We start from the raw sequence: 24,746 nt of genomic DNA on the forward strand, positions 1-24,746 counted from the left end.
ATAAATACAATTATGAGAAGGAGTATATAAAAGTGCCCCCGTATAGACTAGCCTTGTTATTCAAGTCTGATCAAAGAGGAGTTGGTTCAAGTATAGTTACTCAGCAAGTGCTGCCAAAATATACCCTGATCAACCAATCAACCAATCAAAGCCAAAGGTACAGTAGCTAGCTAGTTGTGTGCATGGTTTACATATAGTTTTAGTGACAGTGTCTTTTACGTAGCTTGATGACACCATGCATGCGCGCACTAAGGTCTATGGCGTGGCACTTTATTACATCATGATTTTTCCTGGGCTTTGCAGTGTGAGGACACTGATTTTCCTTTCCCCTAACCCCTGTTGTATAATGAGTGATATCCGCAATGACGTTTTTTGACGTTGCGATTACAAAATTTGATGTCACAATTGACAAATGGCCGTGTTAGTGTGGGGGCTTTAGAGATTTTGGCACACAGTATTCGAAATGAATGTTGTCTGTATATTTTTACCAACGTTGAAACCAGGTCACTACTGCTGACCCGGATGACCCACTAGCAATCCGGGTCAGACCCGGATTTGACCCGGATGTGACCCGGATTAACTAAAGCCGAGGCGTGTGATAAGAGCTATGTTTCGGCTAGTTTCTAGCGAGCGAGCGAGACTACGTTTTGAGCGTTCGATTCGTGTTGAGTAAATATTGCAACTTCAGCCTAGCTGTGGGTTGAAGACCAAAAAAAAAAAAATGGTCATCACCTACTGACAATAGCCATAGATACCCTCAGTTTCGTGCTACATACTGCACTTACTAATAAATGGGCGTAGCTGAGCGTATGTTGGTAACGCGATAAGTGGGCGTGGCTCACGAAAGAGCTACGCGATAGCGTTTATAAGTTCCATGTCGTCAAACGAACAATTTCGTTTCTCACGTGATCCAATCCTGGTCAGACCCGGATAATTTGTAAACCGGGTCGGACCCGGATGACCCGGAGAAAATGTTACTCGGTTGACCCGGATGACCCGACCCGGTTTCAACGCTGATTTTTACACATGGAACCACGAGATAATAAAGGTAAGAAGTAGTACACGCACCGTGACGGTGCAAAAACGAACTCCAACAAGGAAAGCAGACCGAAAAATTTAAAATCGCCCACAAATAGGCTTATTTGTATTGCCTTATATACTATAAGCCTCACCTTCGCCTTTATTCAAATTTATAACGTTAGGCCACTCCAATTTGTTTTTATGATTATGATTATGATGTGATTTGGGTTGAGGCTTAGAAGCCTGTACACCCATTCAATTACATACATATACATACATAATTAGATGCAATGAACAAAAATTAACTATGTTTCTGGTCATCTGAAGTTTGGTTTTAGGTGCGGGCGGGCGGACTTCAGCAACAAAGCAACAATGATGTGACTGCTCAATTAGAGTATTTTTGTGATTTTCTGACTGTTTCATTAGAGTATATCGATCTGTACTATGCACTATGCCCATTTCTTGCAGGTTTTCACTGATAAAAGACATATAGTGACACGTAAGCAGTTAGATTTAGCATATTTGTAGCAGCCCAATATTTGGTTCTGAAATCCAGCCTTTCCAAAATTCTGATGCGGGCATATTCCCAATGTAGCTATTTATGAAATTTCACTTTCTGTAAAAAGGATTCGGGCGGTGGACCAGAAACATAATTACCAATTGGAGTGGCCTTATCATAGAGAAACACCATCTCGCCCAATACCTCCATGTACAAATTCCTCACACTATACGGAGGCCATTTTGTTTTGTGACATCATAGATAATGCACCCTACGATAAGAAGCATAATTGCGGATATCACTCATTGTGTTTGTAGTTTTTGAGTAGTTGCATTGTAGTTGTAGTTTTCCCATTGCCTTTACCTAGCTAATGTTTGTTTTTATGAAAAAAAAAACAAAAAAAACTTTGTTACCTACATCATTTAAAAAAAATTTTTTTAATGGGAAATGGAAATGTAATAAAAAAAAGAGTGGCATACAATATGGGGGGGGGGGGGGGGGGGCACAAAAAATTAACTCTACTACTACAAATACACTACCACAACTATACTACTACAAACTAAGGGTAAAGGGGATTGTCATCATCAGACTCCTGCAGAGCCCATTATTTGAGGATCATTCTTGTATTGTCTACATGATCGAAAAGACGAAATATCGCATCCGCCATTTTTTGAGGGCAAAAACGCAAACTAAGAAATTTTTCTAAATATAATGCGAAGTAATCGTACTGCAAAGCAAGTTAAAAAGTAGACCTGCATAACATACTTGTTGCATGGGAAGGTTTTTACAATAGAACGGTTATGATACTTTTGCTCTCATTTCCCTCCGAAATCTCGTCCGAAATCAGTCCCCCCCGTAAATAGGGACCCGCCTATTATGCTGGCATAATAATGAGCATAATAGGTACCCAGGGGCGGATCCTGGGGGGGGGGCTGAAGCACCCCCCCCCCTTCACTTTTAGGCTTTTCTTGATGAATATGCTGAGTATTACAATGAAACTTTGTCTTAGCACAATTATATGATCACTGATAATACATAATACTTCTAAATCCACCTTATAAACATTTTTTCCAAGGTATTATCAGTGGATTTATGTTAAAGGTTATGCAACAAGGACCCGGATCAGCATGGAAGTTGTACAAGATCGAGATACTCTAATAGAGCAGTCACCTAACTACTCTAATAGAACATTCGGTGGAAGCATAAGTTGGTTCTGTAATGGAAGTTTTCCAAATCTACCTGTACCTATACATACAATGAAGTGCTTTGGTGTCTTTAAAAGGCTTGATTCTTCTACTTGTGTAGTTATTATGGTTGGCAATACTTAATTCAGGTACACAATTTCCATTGAAAATGCTCTCAGGTTCAATCTCGTATCATTCAAATTTCAAAAATTTCCAGTTTTAACATTATTATTATTCTAGCATGCACCTATTGTTGTGCAATTGTAAGAGGGTCAGGTGCATCATTTGCTTGGTTGTCTGAACCTAGCTACGCAAACCTTTCCATTAACAAATGCTGCAGAGAGCCATACCTATAATCAAGAGTCCATAATATGGACTCTTGCTAAAATGTAAAGCAAGTATACAGTATATAAAGTATCTACAGGCAGAAATATGCATTTTATGTGAAAATGTCTCCAAATTGCAGTATTTTAGCATCTAATTTTCAAAATTTTCCTGGGGGGGGTGGGCATGCCCCTAGACCCCCCTAAGTGTGCAAAGCACACCTCCACCCAAGTGATCAGTACCTTCAGTTAGCCCCCCCTTTTATAAATCCTAGATCCGCCCCTGGTACCTGAAAGCATTGAGCATAATGCTAGCATAATAGGCAGAACACTTGTGCATTACCATAAATTCTTGCTTATCAAAATGCATATCACAGAAAAAGATCAATACAATCAGACAGCTGACTGTTCTATTAGAGTATATCGATCTTTACTGTTATTGTTATTGTTACTGAGCAGACAGCACAGCTGATATGCTCAGGAAAAAAAAAAGCAATCATAAAATGAATTTAGCTACGTAGTTACAAAGATTACGGTTATTGAGTTCCATACAATGTTTGCATTTCCGCTGAAAAAGAGTCAATATTGTTGCTATCAATGATGGAAGATGGTAAGTTGTTCCAATCCTTAATTGATCTGGAGAAAAAGCTCTGTTGGTATGAATAGGTAGATGAATTTGGTAGAATAAAACGATGTGGGTGATATAGTCTGGTGGATCTTGTCATTGAAATAAAATGAGGAGGAATTGACAGTGAATAATCTTGATGTATAATTTTAAAAAGTGCTTGTAATCTGGATATTTTACGTCTCAGTTGAAGGCTTGGCCAAGAAAGATGCTGTAATATAACTGTGACTGAGCTGAATCGATTGAAATCATTTAGGACCCATCTAGCTGCCCTACGCTGTACTTTCTCTAGCTGTTGAATATTGTTATGGTGGTATGGGTCCCAGATGACTGCAGCGTATTCCATTGACGGTCGTACTATCGTAAGGTAGGCTGTTGCTTTGATGTTAGACGAGCAGCAACTCAGATTGCGTTTCAAGTATTTTTTTTTTTTTTCAATTTATTTAAACAGGGAAGGTAGCATCAGCAAAGCTGTTTTTCAGCTACGCCCAAGTTTAATGTTCTATTGGCCTTAGCAGCTATATTACTAATATGTGGAGACCATGATAGTTTGTTGTCCAATATAACACCAAGGTAGGAGTGTTGGTTTGATGTACCCAACTGTGACATGCATTTTAACAAGCAAGAGTTTAGGATCTGTGCTTCAGCAACCTACTGTTTTCAGAAAACATGGGAACTGAGTTATAAATATTGAGCATAATTTGAGCATAATAGGTAACTATTGAGCATTAACAATGTGTTAGGCACCATTAAACGAAACTTTAATTCCAGAGATCCTGTTGTAATACGATTACTTTACACCACACTTGTAAGACCAATTCTAGACTATGCCTCTACCATATGGAATCCTCATCATTTGGGAAACATCCGTGAGCTGGAAAATATTCAAAGAAGAGCCACGAAGTTTATACCTACCCTTGAAAACTTACCCTATTCTGACAGACTACAAAGCCTCAATTTACCTAGTTTATCTTACCGTCGAAATCGTATGGACTTAATTATGACATATAAAATTTTGAATGGAGCAGTATTAGTAGATAAAGAATATTTTTTTACAATGAACACCAGTTACAGTACTAGATCTAATGGATTTAAGATTTATAAGAAATTTAATAAGACTTCAACACGACGCTTTGCCTTTTCACAGAGAATAATCAATAACTGGAATTCCTTACCCTATGAAATTGCCACTTCTCCCAATGTACTAAGTTTTAAGACTAATTTAGATCATTTTTGTATAATCAACGTTTTTCATTTGTATGATTGAATTGAGATTGGTTTTATAAGACTCTGTCTTCTTTTTGACCAATTATACATAATAATAATAATAATAATTAATTTAAGCATAATAGGCAAAATTTTGAGCAGTGCAGCATAGCATAATAGGTAAAATAATGAGCATAATCGGCGGGTCCCTACCCGTAAATCCAGAAGCCGTATAGCAACTTTTCGTTGGACCACGCCTTAGTGCGCACGGAGTCTATATTCATCTATAGGTGTCACACTAACGTATATCTTTCCGCCACTGCCAAGCTCTATCCCACTCTTACCTCCTTGGTTATTTCAACCCTGACAAAACCCCTGTATCTTTTATAAGTTCTTAAGTTAGTCAAGTATTGAAGTTTGCTGATGACATGAAATGTTTTATGACCATCTCGTGTGATGAGGACCGCATCAAGCTCCAGCAAGATGTTGACTCTATTATTCACCAATCATTCCTTTCCAATCTTACTAACTATCAACTTTACCAAGTGTGTACATTTTCCCTTCAAATCAACGTCCAATACCAGATACCTTATTTCCAGCACAGAAATCAATTGTCAGGAGACTCAAAAAGACCTGGGAGTGATTGTCTCCAGTGACCTGAAGTGGTCAAATCACTACAATTCTATAATATCTAAAGCATATAAATCATTGGCTCTGATATGACGTACTTTTTGTTCCATTCACTACCCATCAGTCAAGCTACATCTGTATATTACTTTAGTTCGTCCTCATCTTACCTATTGCTCTCAGTTATGGCGACCGTACCTAATCTAGGACATCTTATGTTTTGAGCATATTCAACGTCAAGCAACCAAACACATCTTGAATAATTATAATATCAGCTACAAACCCAGGTTATTAGAACTCCATCTTCTACCATTCATGTATATCCTCGAGATTCAGGATGTTTTGTTTGCGATCAAGTCACTTAAGTCACCCACAAGAAACTTTGACATTAATAGGTACATTACATTTACTCAGGGTCACACCAGATCCTCTACACATAATAAACTCAAACATCGTCTCCATATTACTAACTTAAATAGAAACTCTTATTTCCATTGTCTTCCTCGTTTGTGGAATGCTCTTCCTGTAATCAATACCAATTTATCAATTGCAACCATCAAAGCTAAACTAAAGAAATTTATGTGGAATCATTTTGTAACTCATTTTGACGATGACAATCACTGTACCTACCATGATCTATGTCCGTGCAGCAAATGTCACGATCTCTCGCCACCATCAAACTTTCAAACACTATAGCTAAGTTATAATTAGTTAAAGTAATTATAATGTATGTATAACTTGTGTTTTTTAGGCTGCAAGCACCAGTCCCTTGGCATACTTGCCATAAAGTAATAATAAATAAATAAATAAAAAGTAACTTTTTTAGTGGTTAATTTTTTGTTAGTACATGATTACTTTTTTTTGGCTGGCAGCACAGGTTGCTGCCAGACCATCAGCATACTCTAACATTTGTATCTTCTTTCTTCCTATCACTATGCCTTTGTATACTGTATGCTGTAAAGTCTAACAATAACAACAATAATAATAATAATAAAAAGCCTGCAGCTATAGTCTGGCGGAACCCGCCCCAATTCGATTAATTCTTGGGCAGTACAGGCTGCAGCCAAGAAACCCTAGCTAGCTAGGAAGTAGTATAGCTAACTGAAAATTGTTAAACTATGGGATAGGGTAAAACAAGGACAGAAACAGGGAGGAGGAATGGTTAAAGCATTTAAAGGGGGATAGAACAGGCCGGAAGGTGAGGCCCGGTCGCTCTGAAAGCGGTGACCAGAACCGAACAAGGACTCAATTAAACTCAGTTTGGCTGAACTCGGTTCCTGTATGTTTGACTCCACAGGAAAAGGCACAGTGGAATTATATGTAAAATTTAATAGGCTTAGCTATTCCTCTATGAATTGAATAGCTACACAGCTATGGCAGGGGCTTATGCCAGACTGTTCTTGCTATTATGTGTGCTAAATTTGCCATTAATTTTACAGAGCAAGTAAAACTATTGTAGAACTGTGTGTATTATTCTGCTGTAGTGCTCAAGAGGGTTTCTGTGCTTTCCAGAAACAGGTCTGCAGGACTGAGTCACCCTAATACAACAGTCAAGCATAACTAACATGTTTTCATTGCCCATCTGTGGCTGTATGTGTGTGACCAAGGACTCACTTATTATTGTACAGTGATCCCAAACCTCTATTATTCGAATACTTGGTTATCCAAACAGTAGAAATGACTGCTCTATTGAAGTATTTTGTCAAAGATGTATGTTCTATTAGAGTATTTGAACAGGACTCTGTATAAATGAATGGGCTTTGGTTATTTAAAATTTTTGATGATCTGAACATGTCTTAGTCTCAAGGGGTTGGAAAATTGAGGGAGCACTGTTTTATACTTTAGCTATTCATCACGACTTTCCTGAGGGGCATGCTCCCCCTCTAGCTTTGAATCTACAACCCCCAATGCAGGGAAAGTTTTAAATCAAACCGGATTATAAAACATACTGAACACTTAAAGCAGCATTCATTAAATAGGTGATAAAACCAGTTGTCCTGGACTAGGTCACAATTATAATTATGTAGCTAGCAATTGCAAACCCCTTTGGCCTGAAGTTTGATTTGATAGTGTTTATACAATTGTATGTTTGACTGTTAATTGTATAATAGTGTGACTGTTGATTAAGGTATTATGACCTTGTTTGACCAGTTTCTGGAAACACCTACAGTAGTGCAATTGCTAGTTACATAATTATAATTGTGACCTAGTCCGGGAAAACTGGTTTTATCACCTATTTAATGGTATCAAGAAATGCTGCTTTAAGTGTTCAGTATGTTTTAGCTTGCCAATAGTTAGAACTACATGTACCAAATTTAAGAGAAAGCCGTATAGGGATGAATTAGGCCAAGTTATTGGCCATACAGATCTCAAAATTGCATAGCTAAAATTAAAGGACATTACAGCACAAGTCTTTATTTAACATCATGCATAGAGTTGTACAGTCACATACAACTATCCACAGGCTGGCCAGTGCTCCATTAGGGCCCAAACTGCACATATGAATTGCCACTGTACTTGGGAAAAGCACCCAGCAAAAGCAGACCGTGTAGTTGATTTTTACTGTAATAATATTATTGTGAAATTTGATAGTTGATTCATGTAGCTTTGTGTTCTTGGTAAAAAATAAATCTGCTGTCATGTGTGATAAGACCAGCTTTACCAGACCCACTCACAATTATGCTACACATATACATGTATAGTTAGTAGCAACAGTGAACGCAGTTCTATTTCAAAACTGAAGGACCATCTCGATCACTTTTACAAGGTGATTGATTTACAGTATAGCTAGGCCACACTGCATATATAAACTGCCACAATTTTCCCACAATGCAATTTACAGAAATGCTCCATTGACTTTCTCTTTATATCATAGTGTTATTCTTGTAATTTTCTATGGGTCTGAACTCAAAAACTGAAAAGACTTTAGATGTTGTTAATTTGCCACATGGATCACAATTTACAAATTGGCTGATCGATAATGTGAAAAACTAAGCAGGGGAGTGGATCCAGACTTTTGGGGGGGCAAAGTGAAATGACACTACAGGTAAGGCACACCCTCACACTAGTATGCAAACCAAGGGGGGTCTAGGGGCATACCCCCCAGGAAATGTTTGAAAGTTAGGCCTTCTGAGATGGAATCTGAGAGTGATTCAACATGGGTTTATCAAGTTTGACTATTGTATAAGAGGTGACTGTTCTATTAGGAGCAAAAACGTACCATTTCTGGGGGCCATGTCCTTGAATTCTACAAAGCCACCTTAGCAGTGGTGGTTGCATAAAAGTATGTACACAGCTAGCTGTGCACATATGAGTAGCAAATCAAATTAAACAGTAAAATGATTGTTGTCTAAATAAACTATGTAGCTGTACACACCAAAATCTGTTAAATGTATAAACCTTTCAATATTCAGCATTTTCAAGGGAGCTGCATTGAATGCATTCTAAGATCTTGTCTACCATTGTACTTGAGTGCACATAGGTATGTACTGTGCAGAGCTGCTGTACAGACTATATACAAAATAGTTCACCAGGAGCAGGGTAGCCTGACCCTTCAACAATTGTCACTATATATACATCAAAGTTGAGGTATCAAGATTGAGATAACATTTGCATACACTTTATAAAGCATATTCATGCCTGTATGCTGTGACAGCACTGTTGTATCAGAATATCTTGATTCCCAGAGCATTCATTAAAATCTGTGATACTGTACTTGTGGTAGAACCCAGAAGATTGGCACGCCCGCCAATGCTATCATCTCACTAGAGACCTGCTACAAGGCTGTGTCAAAACTATGCCATTACTATAATAAGACTTTGTTCTGAAATTCCTGACACAACCCTAGAAATATAATTCCAGCCTATAGATTGCATTCTAAGTGGATAATCTACATGTAATATAACCAAGGGGAGGCTCAGCTAGTAGCTACCTTATCCTTTTCTTTAAACCACCTTCTTTGTATCGATTTGCATGTGTTGTTGTTGGATTCCTCCCCTTGAAATACTCTATAACAGAGCCACACTGCAGTAACTTCTCTAATAGAAATGAAGGCTCCAAAGCTATAGGAGTGGAGGACAGTTTCCAGAAATTACACGATTGGTATGGCAGGGTTACCACATCTACTCTAATAGGTATTATAATGGAACAATTAGTGCTTTAGTGTCAGGTCACTGTAAGCCTTGCTATTAATTTGTGAAATGACTACATGCAAGTGGAGCCATTCTGAGAGTCTGAGAGTGCATCTTGTGTTAGGGCAATGGATCAGTGTGTAAACCCCTGACTGCTTTATTAGTGTATTTGATGTAATTCGACTGCTTTAGTGGCAATGCATAGTGGCCCCAACCAATACCAGTTGCAATTTATACTTAAGCAACTAAAGTAATACTTGCAAAACCAAGACAACAGATTAGCTAAGTGTATAAACATGCCACAATTCAAAGATGCTATTGATCTGTCCAGTGTATCATAATTTACAATACATTTTAATAATCTTCAATGTGCTTTAATAACTCCAACAGTCATGCAGTGGTTGTTTCGAGTGTCACCACAAAGTGACCTAATCACGGTGACTTGATACCAGCTCTTCATCAACATAATTTATACTGTAGCTAAATAGCCAAAAATATGCTAACCAAAGTTTATGAACTGTTGTATTGTGGCAAAGTGATTAAAATAATTGGTAGTTTTTACACGCAGAGTATTCTTTCCTGTACCTATATATTACATGCATTAGTTGTAAAATTCATTAATGTTATCTATAGTAGCTATCTATAGTGCACAGTTCTTCTGCAAGCAATCAAAAATATGGTGCAAAGATATATGTGAATCTAGCTGCAGTATACTGTATTTAAAATTGCATTCATTTAACAAATTTGCAAATTTTCATGTCACTTTTTGTTGCATTAGACATGGTAAAAAGAAAGCACATGAATTTTACTTTAAATGTTGATGATGGTGGAAGACAATCTTACATTCCTGGATCTAGCATTACAGGAACTATATTTCTGAAGCTTTCAAAAGATATGACACCAATAAACAACATTAGTGTTATCTTTCAAGGGTATGCAAGTGTAAGGTTTGGTGTACCATGTGACGGTTACACAAGACGCTTTACAAATTCAACAACTATATGTTCTGTAGCACAGATAGTGTGGGACAGTCATGACCAACACGTTGCTAGTGGTTTATCTGCTGGTGTTTATGAGTTCCCTTTTGTGTTTCTAATTCCTAGCAATATGACATTGCCTTCATCTTATGAAATAAAACAGAACAACCATATACAATACTTGCTATTAGCTGGTATATCACAATCAAGACCATCTACTTTTAATCACAAAACAGCCAGCAAAGCAATTAAAATCACTGAAATTGTTGACATTAATACTCTTGACCTAACATCTCCACTTTCAGCCACACAACAGAAAGTGATACGTTCTTTTTTTCATTCCTCTGGATTGATTTCATTAACAGTTGAAATACAAAGGAAGGGATACTGTCTTGGAGAATCAATTACCATCAATGCTACAGCTGAAAATCAAAGCAGGAAAAGAATTGTTGCTTTGAGAGCCAGTTTAATGCAAAAGGTGGTTACTTCTGGCACTGCTAGATACAAGCCCTCACTGCTTTCATCCATGCTCACTGTACCAGGGAGCAAACATAGAATAACGGTTTTTAACCAAAATGACTATTGTGCAACATCTGTGGTGGGAGCATTTTCACATTGGAATAATGTATTGCTGCCTATTCCTTCACAGTCCTTACAACCAACTACTTCAAGCTGTGAATTTGTAAAGGTTTCATACACTTTGAATGTAACTCTTGTTCTTCGAAAGAAAAAGGATATTTCTGTAGAAATCCCAATTACTATTGGAACTGTACCCTTTAGAGGCCAATTGCAACTTGCAATGTCACATCTTCAATCTTCTGCAAATTCAGGTACTCCCATTATTGTGAGTCAGACATCTTATTGTGAATGTCCAAGACAACATCGTCCACGTCCAGGTTGGACAGGGGGTGTTGGAGTTGCTTGTTCAAGGGGCTTTGGTGGTGGCTGCAGATGAGGCTTAACATTAGTAATGTGCTGCAATAGCATAGTTGCGCATCCACATTATTTCAGTATCTATCATATTTGTTATACAAATTGTTATGTAGTTTATATTCCGTACAAATAAAGTTTCAGTTATGTTATTCTTGGCTAGCTAGTTGTCAGTATAGATCAATAATGTAACACGTAAATCTGCAAGTGTATTTTTCTGTGTCTATACTTGTACAACTCTTGCACATGTGTGTATTATGCATGTATATGCACATTACAACTATTTTGAAATGCATACAGCAAATAATATATACACATATACAGTATACATTTGTACACATAATTTAGCTATATATGGACATGCATAATCAGTTTTTACTTGCATTTTGGCCACGGTGACAATCCCTTTCAATCCTCAATTTCCATAAACCAGATGATACATCTTACAACTACATGCATACCCAGCTGGGGTGTATAGTCAAAGTGTCTATAAGAAGGTTTTGTTTCAGGAACTCTCAGGTATATGGCTAATTAAGTATACATGCCTACATGCATAGTAGGGCTGGGCGGTTTCTCGGTATTATAGTAATACCGCGGTATTGCAATGAAACGATATCTGTATCGCGTAGATTTCGGTGAAACGATAATATCACGATATCGATATTATTACGATTTTTAGTGTTTGTGACAGCTTATTAAGCCCTTAAGGTTGTTATAATGCACCTCAAATAATCACGTGATACTACTGCAAACAAGGACCTAGTACTAGCTAGTCAATGTTTTTTACAAAGATCGAGATACTCTAATAGAACAGTCAGCTAGGATCGAGATACCCCAATAAAGCAGTCAGCTACTCTAATATAGCAGTCATCTTTAATAACCGCGATAAATAGTAATATCGTGATATATTTCTGCACGATATATCGTGAAGCGAAACTCCAATACCGCCCAGCCCTAATGCATAGCCAACAGGTGCATAATAAAATTAACATTATAAGACAATTAGAGCATGTTGCTATGTATATTACAGTTATAGTTTATCAATCAATTGCATGATGATTTTTGTTAGCAATATAATGTATATCTTTAATTATAGTTCTAAATGCATTTGAAGTATGCACTGTTTGTTGTTTCCTTTTCTGTGTCCAATTGTTAAATTTTTCTTAAAGTGATACACTACAAATATTTTTGTTTCTCGACTGCTATAATAACTATAACAAACTTATTTTCATTTTGCATAAAACTTTAAGTCTGACTATAGGCAACCATTCATGATCACAAGCTGCAATTTACAGTTCCGGATGATATAATACATTTCATAAATAGCCAGCTGGGTATAGTTAAAATAACTCTCAAGCTGAAACTGAAAACAAAATCATGGTTAGTTGCAACAGCAGTATAAGTTATATACAACTAAGCGTAATGTTTCTTATAGTTTTACTCTCCACAACATGCTATAGTGGCAGAACAATTTTGCATAGTCAACTGGTATATAGATTGCCAGTTGAGAGGATTAACATTCATGCTGGAAGATGTAAAATGATGTCCCCTAATGATTCTGAAAATGGTTGTTGCAATTAAGTATCATGTCCATTATATGTGCCCTGGGCATAATTTGTCAGTTGATGCAAATATTGACATGAACAGCTGCAGATACAATAATTTAATTTAATTTGGGGTAATGTGCAGACCTCAATTACTGAGTTATAGTGTACACATAGATTGTTGTTAAAATCAGTTAAAGGTTGTTAGTGTACAACATCAGGAGGTAGTAAATTCCATAGCCGGATGGTTGAGGGTGGGTAGGACCAATCAAATAAGGTGTCGATGTCATGCCGAAGAGCAGATTTATATGAATCTTTAATGGAGCAAATATTCAAATATTACATCATTCCCAAATAAAAGTAGCTAATGTGGTATTATTAAGTAAAGGAATGCTGTTTACGTAAACAAGGGGCCCAATACTGACACCTGGGGTACACTAAAGTAATAGAATTAATTACATAAATTATCAGTGGATAAAAGTGATATTATGTGTTTGAGATAATATGTAATATGACATATTATATTCTAACTTCTGTAAATTGTACGAAACAACATTTTAGATACATTGAATTTCATCAACCGTGTATCTGCCCATTTAGCAATTGCATACATATCTGGAGCAAATAGGTGGCCTTGCTTCTTTATTGCTGTAAATGATGCAATCATCTGCAAATAACTTTACAGTGCTGTGTTTTACACAGTTGGGGAAATTATATAGATAAGAAATTAACATCAATTGCCCAAGGACTGTACCCTGGTGGACTCCAGAAGCCACTGCTTTTGAAGAGGATCGAACACTATCCAGTACAACTCTTTGTGAATGGCCTATTAAAAAGTTAGTAATCCACCCGTGTGTTTTTCCTGCATACCATACCACTGAGCAATTTCCCAGGTGGTGGGGAGGACCATAAGAACAAGGTATGCGACAATAGAATAGCGCATGTGTAACAATGCTTTTATCTATATAGGTGCCAATGAAGTAACACGATCTTTATTTACAATGATAAGCAATAAAGTATGTATTGTTTGTAGCAACATTCAGGCTTAGGTATACAACAAACATGGCTATTATGTGATTAAATATACAATAGCAGTCCACAATCAGCATACAACACAGTCACATCGTTGAAACCACCACTTCTCGGCCCTGCATATCCAATAAAACAAACAAATAACACTAGTCCTGTAAAAATAATTGTATAAAGAAATGTGTGTATTTTTGCATTACCATAAACAGACCAAAGGTTATAAAATTAAACTGCACAGGTAAAGAAACGCTTAAGTTTGATGCTAGCATTCATGCGATCAGTGTGAGTGATAATATGAGGAGTAAAATCCTAATTACTGTAAGCTGGGATGCTTGTTTACATTAATTACATATATCACAAGTTCACTTATTGTCATGTGTGCCAACAATTACCATTAATATTATTACGTATATTACTTACCATTGAATGGCACCAGCAATTACTTGACCAGCCTTCAAGTTGTAGTTCATATCTCCATCAAGGTTGTTAACTGGTCCATCAAGATTGCAATTTCTTGTACACAGACCACTGACCCTGCAGCATCTGAAGGCAAAGCGTCGATCTTTGCCGTTATCACGTTCACTCCAAACTCCAGAAATGTAATAATCAGGATGACATTGTGTGCTTAGTGTGTCATCAAATTCATTGACATAACCAGTATCATAGCAGTCAGAAGTACTTCTTGACGTAGTCCGACAGCCATAACAGTATACCCTGTCCTCTTTACCATTATTGTCTCGCACATGACGGCCAGACACATGGATTATTGGTTTGCCAGAAGCACACACAAAATCATGTCTTTGACCAAATTCACTGCATGGTGTTGAAGAAGTTACTTCAGAAATATATGTCATTACTAAAATAGCAATGGTAGCAGCTACAAATGTACACCTGCAATACATTACATAAAAAGTATCAATTTTTTATGATGCAGTAGACTCTTACCAGTAATGTTGCATGCTGACTCAAGCTGATTCTTATAACTCTTCAATATAGTAACAGTTTGTAAGTTGAATGAGGTATGTCACAGCATGATCCTTTTATATACAGAGAGCGCACTAGTTTGTTTGATCGTGCTTGCATTTCTATGGTTATTCACAGTAATGTAGCCATTGCAATGTTAAGGAAAAGTGTTTGTATTGTGTTATAGACTAGTTTCTATAAATATTTTCATTGCTACACTGAAGGACTAAAGGTATAGAGCAGCACTTTGTTATAACAGTCCTAGTAATATGACACTATAGCATAATATAACAATCAAAAACTAACTTTATATTGAATGGTTTATTACTATCTGCACAAACTGCAAATTTTATAGGGAGCCTAATTTTGTATTTAATGGGGCTATGCACATAGGACCCTTTCATCTCTTAAAGTGCTGATGTTCTTAGATGGGAAAGTATAACTATGCACATAGGACCCTTTCATCTCTTAAAGTGCTGATATTCTTAGATGGGAAAGTATAAGACTGTTTTGTTTATAGATTTTTGTCAGTACTGGAGATACTAGCTAGCAATATAGCTAGTTATGAGGTTTCACAACACACTTCTTGTTTCTGTATACCACAACTGAATCCAGGTATATAGATGAAAAGAACTATTTATATTAGCTATATGTGCCTTAACGATTGTAATTTATATAGTAGGAATATGTATGTAGGAATTCTGTGTACATCTTGAAAATGAAAGTGGAAAGGATAGGCCAGTTCTTTCTTAAGAAAAAGGAATATGTCAGATATTTTTCCTTAATGTAATTTAAGAACTATAAGGAAGCCAGTAATTTCGGATTCATGTACTTATAGGCACTAATGATGGCTACCAACTACACAGATAAAACAAAATTGTTAAAGTTAGAAAAAAGTTGTGTAGAATAGATGCATCTTTATTGACAAATAAAAAATTGTTAAAGTTACAAATAATGTTGTATGTTACAGTAACACTTGGATTATTGCCGTAGTAACAAGGTATCATGTGAAAAGAACAAATCATATTTGTAGTTGTAACAAATGTTAGTAGCTATACAATTTGTTACAATGACAATTAATTGTTACCTAAACAGACAATTATGTGCTGTTATAACATGTGTAATTGTAAATGCAACAGAACAGGTAATGCCAAGGTTACATCAGTTAGTGTCATCTTAACAGAGGGCAAGTGTCACAGTAACACAAGCATGTGTCCTTTCAACAAACCATGCAATGCCAAGGTTACATCAGTTAGTGTCATCTTAACAGAAGGCCTGTGTCCCATTAACACAAGCATGTGTCCTTTCAACAAACCATGCAATGCCAAGGCTACATCAGTTAGTGTCATCTTAACAGAAGGCCTGTGTCCCATTAACACAAGCATGTGTCATTTCAACAAAACATGCAATGCCAAGGATACATCAGGTGTCATCTTAACAGAAGGCCCGTGTCACAGTAACACAAGCATGTGTCATTTCTACAAAACATGCAATGCATAGGATACATCGGTTAATTAGTGTCATCTTAACAGAAGGCTTGTGTCACAGTAACACAAGCACGTGTCATTTCAAAACAACATGCAATGTCAAGGATACATCAGTTAGTGTCATCTTAACAGAAGGCCCGTGTCACAGTAACACAAGCACGTGTCATTTCTACAAAACATACAATTATTATGCATAGGATACATCAGCTAATGTCATCTTAACAGAAGGCTTGTGTCACAATAACACATGAACGTGTCATTTCAACAAACATGCAATGCCAAAGTTACACCGTATAGTGTCATATTAACAGAAGGCCTGTGACACAGTAACACACAAATGTGTCATTTCAGCAAACATGCAATGCCAAGTTACACCATATAGTGTCATCTTAACAGAAGGCCTGTGACACAGTAACACACGAATGTGTCATTTCAACAAACATGCAATGACCATCAGTCAGTATACTGACTGATGGTCATAAATACACATTGATAGGTATTCCAAATTACCATAATCATTCCTCCTTTCCCTTTGGTAAATTACGAGGTTATCAATAGATGTTGTTGATGTACATAAGTAACTACTCTAAAGTCATATATGAACCTGCTTGGGGATATTATAGTTATAAACCTTATGGTTTATGCTTATCACCTTAATTACATGAGTTATAGTAAACGCAAGTGAGTTATACAATAACATCAAGCATGTAGTGAACTTATAGCTCTTCATGGTCATGTACACCATATTCCATTCTTTTAATTGAAACACTATAATAATTGTCTTTATTCCAATAAATATCAATGAAAGTGCCTTTCCACTATCTCAGTAAACGCAAAATAATTGACATACCAGTATTGTTATTATAGCACATTAAATGTGAATTGCTTAAAGTTAATCTTTAGATTTTACCCCTGGCCCTGATAGCTAATTCTGTTATATTATTATGCTTGTGAACATCCTGTAACTCCAGCATTATTCTTTCTAAAGGATCATCCATAATTTTCAGCATTTTCACAAGCATACAGAGAGTACTTTATTACTAACCCCCTCCCCCTACCCAAAAGCATGCTATAAAAATATTGGTGCTAAACTTGCTTCATGCATAATATTTTGAAGCTGTTTTCTTTGTTGCACATTGATACACACATATTATTGTTGAGGTGTTTACACTGTAGGAAAATGCAGAGACAGATCATGAAAGCTTATCTAGTCATTCAGTAGGCTGAACGCAGTTTGGCTTTGCAAACTATTACACAAAATGGTCTATAGCCACAGTTATGTACTGTACCTATGAATTGTTTTTAATATCAGACCAACATTTTTAAAGCATACAAATCTTGGGTTCACTCCCACCCCTATTGTATACTCTCTGTATTCTCAAAATGCTGAAAATAATGGATGACCTCTAAATTTTGTAACCAATTATTCTCAAAATTATGGCGGCATAGTAGGCTCAAGCCAAGGTATAACTACTTGATTGGCTGATAACAATTATTATTAATAAGTAATCTATGCTTGATATTGTGCAACTGGTTACATATAACTTTATTGTATAGTTACTTATGTACATCAATACCTCATAATTCACCAATGGTCAGTAGTTGGTAGACATCATTAGTGCCTATAGGCACATGAAGGAAACATATCAAACATTTCCTGTTGCTTATAAAAGATATCCTTTCCCCTTTCACTTCAAGGTGTACATAAACACACAGAATACTTAATTCCTACATATGTACATATTCCTACTATATAAATTACTATAGTCAGGGTACATAATATAAATCATGCTTTTCAGCTACCTGGATTCAGTTGAACTATATATGTATACAGAAACAGGAAGTGTGTTGTAAAATCTCATAACTACACTGTAGCTATATTGCATAATATCTCCAGTACTAACATAAAACTATAAACAAGTCTTATACTTTCTCTCAATTTAAGAACTTCAGCATTGTAGGAGATGAAGGGGCCCATGCATAGCCCATTCAAAATGTAGCCTATTCAGTATTAATTTTGGTAATACCTTTGACTGAAGAATGATGCCACTTTGTTTAAGTGACTCACAAATCACAATGCTTGTAAAGCATTATGAGTCATCTAAGTGTAATAATATTAATGATGAAATGACACCATTATTCCCGAACAGTTGCAATACTAGCTGTCATATAAAGGGTACAGTCATCATATAAAGGATACAGCCAGTAACTGAAAATTTATTCTTTACATCTTAAAGAACAGGAAGGGGAAAGATATGAATATCAGCTACACATGATCAATACTTGCCATTAATTTTGTATCTGAAATACCTTAATTTAGCAGTACATTAACTTTAGCAATTTTAGAGTTTGGTTTATTGGTAATTGATTACATCAGTTCACAAATTAATTCATCGATATACAGGATCAGTGGATCACTAATTTAATTTAGTGTATTGCTCGGCTTAAGTTATAGCTAGTGTGCTGGCTCAAACTATAATGTCCAAACAGTAACAAATGAAGAGAAGCTAGGGAGGTCTGGGGTGATGCTCCCTCTGGAAATTTTTTGAATATAGCTATCACAAGATTGAATCTGGAAGCTATTTTTAACCAAATACTCTATTGTACTGAAAGATTGTAGGTACAAGAAGGATGAGTTCAGTTGTAAGCAATTTAGATGAAAAGCAGGACTAGCTACTACACTTTTAAAATTAACGTTACTGGATTATAAGGTAACATATAGTCTACATTGTCAAAGACAATATATACACAGGATTGGATCTTGAGGTCATTTACGTATAGTCACTAGTATATAGAGATTTAAAGTGCACACAAAAATAACTTCAATTTTGTAATAGCCACAGGCTGTTCTGTTGCTATTTCAATCTGACTTTTTACAACTATGGCCCAATCACAACCGGAGTCACTTACATATACAACTAGTTTTTGGCCACAACTATAACTGCCTTATAACCTGGGAACACTGGCAGCGTAAATGCTGCAGTATCATTTAAGCTTATAAAGTTGAGCTTCAAGAGGTTTGGGAGTGCAAACTCTTAGAATTTATTGATGCTAAAATATAGGGAGATTCATCAGATAAATGCACCATGAAACTTTAAAACTAGGAGACTGGGGGGAATTAAGAGAAGGTACACATAGTGTTTGAAGTAAGTTCCTGTTGTGCTATATTGTCCAAACAGTCAAAGTAAAGAGAGGGCTTGTGTGACAAAGTGCCAGTAAAGAGGAAAACTGTGTAGGGATTTCTGACTAACTAGTGGGGTCTGCATGAGCATACATACTTCCCCAGGGAAAATTTTGAAGCATAGGTGTGTCAATATTGAATCTGGAAGCAACTTTAGAGAAATGATGAGATCTGGAATTAATTTAAGAAAATAAGCTGAAGAAACACAAAGCTTAAAAGTAAGAACTACATGCAAGCCTTTTAAAAATTTTATAGTGAACTGTAAGAAAGAAATCTAAAACTATGTAGTTGGCAATTTTTAATCAAAGAGTAGATCACAAAATGAAAATAGCTATCTGAAGATTGGATCTTGGGGTACTTTTAGTCAAATCCTTGTACTAAATTGTAAGAGTTAAGATGTACAACACGTAACTAGATATAACTTTGAGTTTATACTTTTCTGTGGTACAGTGGCTATTTTTCTCTAAGTTTTACAACTATAACCCAATCACCATTTACAACTAGCCAAAAGTCATTTACAGCTAGCTTTTTGGCCACAACTAGCCCTCTTTTTAGCCCACAATGAATTGTGACTTATCCATTTGTGTGTACAGTAATTCCAGAATTCAGCATATAGAGGAAAAGGTTGTATTTGTATAATATAATTTTTTTTTAATTGAGTGTATATGTTATGTTGTTTTTGTTTTTTGTTACCCCTGCCATGCCCACTTGTGGGGCTTATATTTCCCTATTTGTGGTAGCATGTGTCTGAGGATATAATTATACTGCTACTGTGTTTTTCATCAATAAAACTGATGGTTTTCTCTCTCTAGCTTCAGCACTTGGTAAAATTGATACTTCTTCACGTAACTTGTGCAGCAAAAGATTGTTCTAGTCCATAAATGGTGAGACTAATAAAGCACATAATACATTATGCTGTTGATCATGCTTAAAGGTATAGTTTACTACTGGTAAATGCTGTTGATTGGACTAGTCCTATCAGAACCAGTGTTTATTCTAGGATTTCTCCTTTGGGAGGAATCAGGAACTCAGGGGGTGACCAGGTGAAAGTCTGTTATATAGTTGTCAAGTTCACAACTATATAAAGCAGTTGAAATAGTTGCCAATCTGGTTAGGCATTTAAGGCTCATGAGTGTTGATTTTTGTGAAGCCAGTGGTAGAGCTTGATGCATGAGTGCATGGTAGTGATGCCATAATGACATAGATGTCTTCCAAGAAATAATTTAAAGCTTAGGGTGTTTGAAATTAAATACTAGGACATTCTCATGGTTATGGCAAAACAAGACTTTAATCCATTTTGAAAGTAGAGATTTTACAAAATTATATACACTTTTTGAGATGGAATTTAAGGACAATGTTGAGAGTTAAGCATGCTTTTTTTTCTATACTTGGGCTCTCAGATATCAAATAGCCATCATTATACTGAGAGCACTTTAAGGTTTGCATTTGTAATTTTTTAAAATTTTACACCTGTACATATTGACCACTCTCAGATCGAATCTCAGAGCATTTTTGATAAGTTTAGTGTGTCATTGCTAAACCTAAGTATAGTTTAGTAGTCACTCACAATTTTAGGGAGTGAGTCTGAGATTTTAGGGGGAGAAAGTTCCCCCCCTAACAGCCCTAGAATAAACACTGGTCAGAACACTATTACACTTTACAATATATGTACAAAATACAAACACCAACTTTAAAACCTAAAGTAATTGAAGTTGATAGTAGATTACACTATGTATATACTGTACAGAGAGTCTGGTATGTAATTTGTTAGTAAAATTGTAATTAGTTTTTGGTGTGAAACCATGCATGACATACTACATTCTACGATTACTACCGTAAACACTTTATGCCCTACTCAGTTATTGCATTATTTGTTGTTTGTTGACACCTTCCCATGGGTCTAATGCATAGCATGCATATTTGTACCCCTAGCAACTAGTGAACAACCATCACCCTATAGCTACAAATACCCAAGTTAAACTTCGCTAAACTTGTACAACTTAATTTCTATATGGTGACTATTGTATAGTCATGGAAATCCATAATATGTGATTGGGGCTGTGAAAACAGGGCATGCATGTGGGCACTCAACTTTGCCTACTTTACAAACCTACGTACATGATTCATAACTTATGTTGTGATCATACAAGTTTCCGTTCTTATTAAATGGCTACCTAAATGGAATTTTAATGCAAGTTACATAATGCAGTGGTCTGTGTACGACATCAGGAGGTAGTAAATTCCATAGCCGGATGGTTGAGGGTGGGTAGGACCAATCAAATAAGGTGTCGATGTCATGCCGAAGAGCAGATTTATATGAATCTTTAATGGAGCAAATATTCAAATATTACATCATCCCCAAATAAAAGTAGCTAATGTGGTATTATTAAGTAAAGGAATGCTGTTTACATAAACAAGGGGCCCAATACTGACACCTGGGGTACACTAAAGTAATAGAATTAATTACATAAATTATCAGTGGATAAAAGTGATATTATGTGTTTGAGATAATATGTAATATGACATATTATATTCTAACCTCTGTAAATTGTACGAAACAACATTTTAGATACATTGAATTTCATCAACCGTGTATCTGCCCATTTAGCAATTGCATACATATCTGGAGCAAATAGGTGGCCTTGCTTCTTAAAATATTGCTGTAAATGATGCAATCATCTGCAAATAACTTTACAGTGCTGTGTTTTACACAGTTGGGGAAATTATTTAGATATGAAATTAACATCAATTGCCCAAGGACTGTACCCTGGTGGACTCCAGAAGCCACTGCTTTTGAAGAGGATCGAATTCTATCCAGTACAACTCTTTGTGAATAGCCTATTAAAAAGTTAATAATCCACCTGTGTGTTTTTACCCTGCATACCATACCACTGAGCAATTTCCCAGGTGGGGGGAGGACCATGAGAACAAGGTATGCGATAATAGAATAGCGTATGTGTAACAATGCTTTTATCTATATAGGTGCCAATGAAGTAACATGATCTTTATTTACAATGATAAGCAATAAAGTATGTATTGTTTGTAGTAACATTCAGGCTTAGGTATACAACAAACATGGCTATTATGTGATTAAATATACAATAGCAGTCCACAATCAGCATACAACACAGTCACATCGTTGAAACCACCACTTCTCGGCCCTACATATCCAATAAAATAAACAAATAACACTAGTCCTGTAAAAATAATTGTACAAAGAAATGTGTGTATTTTTGCATTACCATAAACAGACCAAAGGATATAAAATTAAACTGCACAGGTAAAGAAATGCTTAAGTTTGATGCTAGCATTCATGTGATCAGTGTAAGTGATAATATGAGAAGGAGTAAATCTAATTTTACTATAAGCTGGGATGCTTGTTTACATTAAATACATATATCAAAAGGACTGTAATTATCATGTGTGCCAACAATTACCATTCAATTTTACTATTATTATTATTATATTACCATTGAATGGCACCAGAAATTACTTGACCAGCCTTCAAGTTGTAGTTCATATCTCCATCAGAGTTGTTAACTGGTCCATCAAGGTTGCAATTTCTTGTACACAGACCACTGACCCTGCAGCATCTGAAGGCAAAGCGTCGATCTTTACCATTATCACGTTCACTCCAAACTCCAGAAATGTAATAATCAGGATGACACTGTGTGCTTAGTGTGTCATCAAATTCATTGACATAACCAGTATCATAGCAGTCAGAAGTACTTCTTGACGTAGTTCGACAGCCATAACAGTATACCCTGTCCTCTATACCATTATTGTCGTGCACATGACGGCCAGACACATGGATTATTGGTTTGCCAGAAGCGCACACAAAATCGTGTCTTTGACCAAATTCACTGCATGGTGTTGAAGAAGTTACTTCAGAAATATATGTCATTACTAAAATAGCAATGGTACTAGCTACAAATGTACTGTAACACCTGCAATACATTACATAAAAAGTATCAATTTCTTATGATACAGTAGACTCTTACCAGTAATGTTGCATGTTGACTCAAGCTGATTCTTACAACTCTTCAATATAGTAACAGTTTGTAAGTTGAATGAGGTATGTCACAGTATGATCTTTTTATATGCAGAGAGTACACTAGTTGGTTTGATCATGCTTGCATTTCTATGGTTATTCACGGTAAATAAATGTAGCCATTGCAATGAAGGAAAAGTGTTTGTATTGTGTTATAGACTAGTTTCTATAACTTTTGTTGTGTCCATTTTGGTACACTGAAGGATTAAAGGTATGGAGAAGTACTTTGTTATAACAGTCCTAATAATATGACACTATAACATATTCAGAAACTAATTTTATATTGAATGGCTTATTACTAACTGCACAAACTGCAATTTTTATAGGGAGCCAGTAATGGGGCTATGCACATGGGACCCTTTCATCTCTTACAGCGTTGGTGTTCTTAAATGGGAAAGTATAAGACTACTTTGTTTACGTATAGTATTATATGTTAATACTGAAAGTATTAGCTAGCAATATAGCTAGTTATGAGGTTTCACAACACACTTCCTGTTTCTGTATACCACAACTGAATCCAGGTATATAGCTGAAAAGAATTATTTATATGTGCCTTAACTATTGCAATTTAAATAGTAGGAATATGTATGTAGGAATTCTGTGTACATCTTGAAAATGAAGTGGAAAGGATAGGCCAGTTCTTTCTTAAGAAAAAGAAAATATGTCTGATATTCTTCCTTAATATAATTTAAGAACTAGGAAGCCAGTAATTTAGGATCCATGTGCTTATAGGCACTAATGATGACTACTAACTACTGACTGATAGTCATAAATACACATTGATAGGTATTCCAAATTACCATAATCATTCCTCCTTTCCCTTTGGTAAATTACGAGGTTATCAATAGATGTTGTTGATGTGCATAAGTAACTACTGTAAAGTCATATGTACCTGTTTGGGGATATTATAGCTATAAACCTATGTTTATCTCCTTAATGACACGAGCTATAGTAAACAAGTGAGTTATAC

At 36.0% G+C, this 24,746-nt stretch overlaps 3 protein-coding genes across 3 annotated transcripts; 1 reads left to right on the top strand and 2 right to left on the bottom strand.

Moving 5' to 3' along the window:
- Positions 1-41: 41 nt before the first annotated feature.
- LOC136241529 (arrestin domain-containing protein 4-like) lies at positions 42-11,675 on the top strand. Its single transcript, XM_066032758.1, has 2 exons — positions 42-157; positions 10,393-11,675. Exon 2 carries the CDS (start codon positions 10,395-10,397, stop codon positions 11,544-11,546), a length of 1,152 nt encoding a protein of 383 aa, XP_065888830.1. The 5' UTR covers positions 42-157; positions 10,393-10,394; the 3' UTR covers positions 11,547-11,675.
- Positions 11,676-14,044: 2,369 nt separating this feature from the next.
- LOC136241676 (dermatopontin-like) lies at positions 14,045-15,096 on the bottom strand. The gene is made up of 3 exons (XM_066032929.1): positions 15,040-15,096; positions 14,515-14,985; positions 14,045-14,213 (listed from the first exon to the last, which is right to left on the bottom strand). Exons 1-3 carry the CDS (start codon positions 15,051-15,053, stop codon positions 14,168-14,170), a joined length of 531 nt encoding a protein of 176 aa, XP_065889001.1. The 5' UTR covers positions 15,054-15,096; the 3' UTR covers positions 14,045-14,167.
- Positions 15,097-22,714: 7,618 nt separating this feature from the next.
- On the bottom strand, positions 22,715-23,782 carry LOC136241657 (dermatopontin-like). Its single transcript, XM_066032901.1, has 3 exons — positions 23,727-23,782; positions 23,196-23,672; positions 22,715-22,886 (listed from the first exon to the last, which is right to left on the bottom strand). Exons 1-3 carry the CDS (start codon positions 23,738-23,740, stop codon positions 22,841-22,843), a joined length of 537 nt encoding a protein of 178 aa, XP_065888973.1. The 5' UTR covers positions 23,741-23,782; the 3' UTR covers positions 22,715-22,840.
- Between the last annotated feature and the right edge of the window lie 964 nt (positions 23,783-24,746).

Source organism: Dysidea avara, chromosome 12 (assembly GCF_963678975.1).
Source record: "Dysidea avara chromosome 12, odDysAvar1.4, whole genome shotgun sequence".
Classification (NCBI taxonomy): domain Eukaryota; kingdom Metazoa; phylum Porifera; class Demospongiae; order Dictyoceratida; family Dysideidae; genus Dysidea; species Dysidea avara.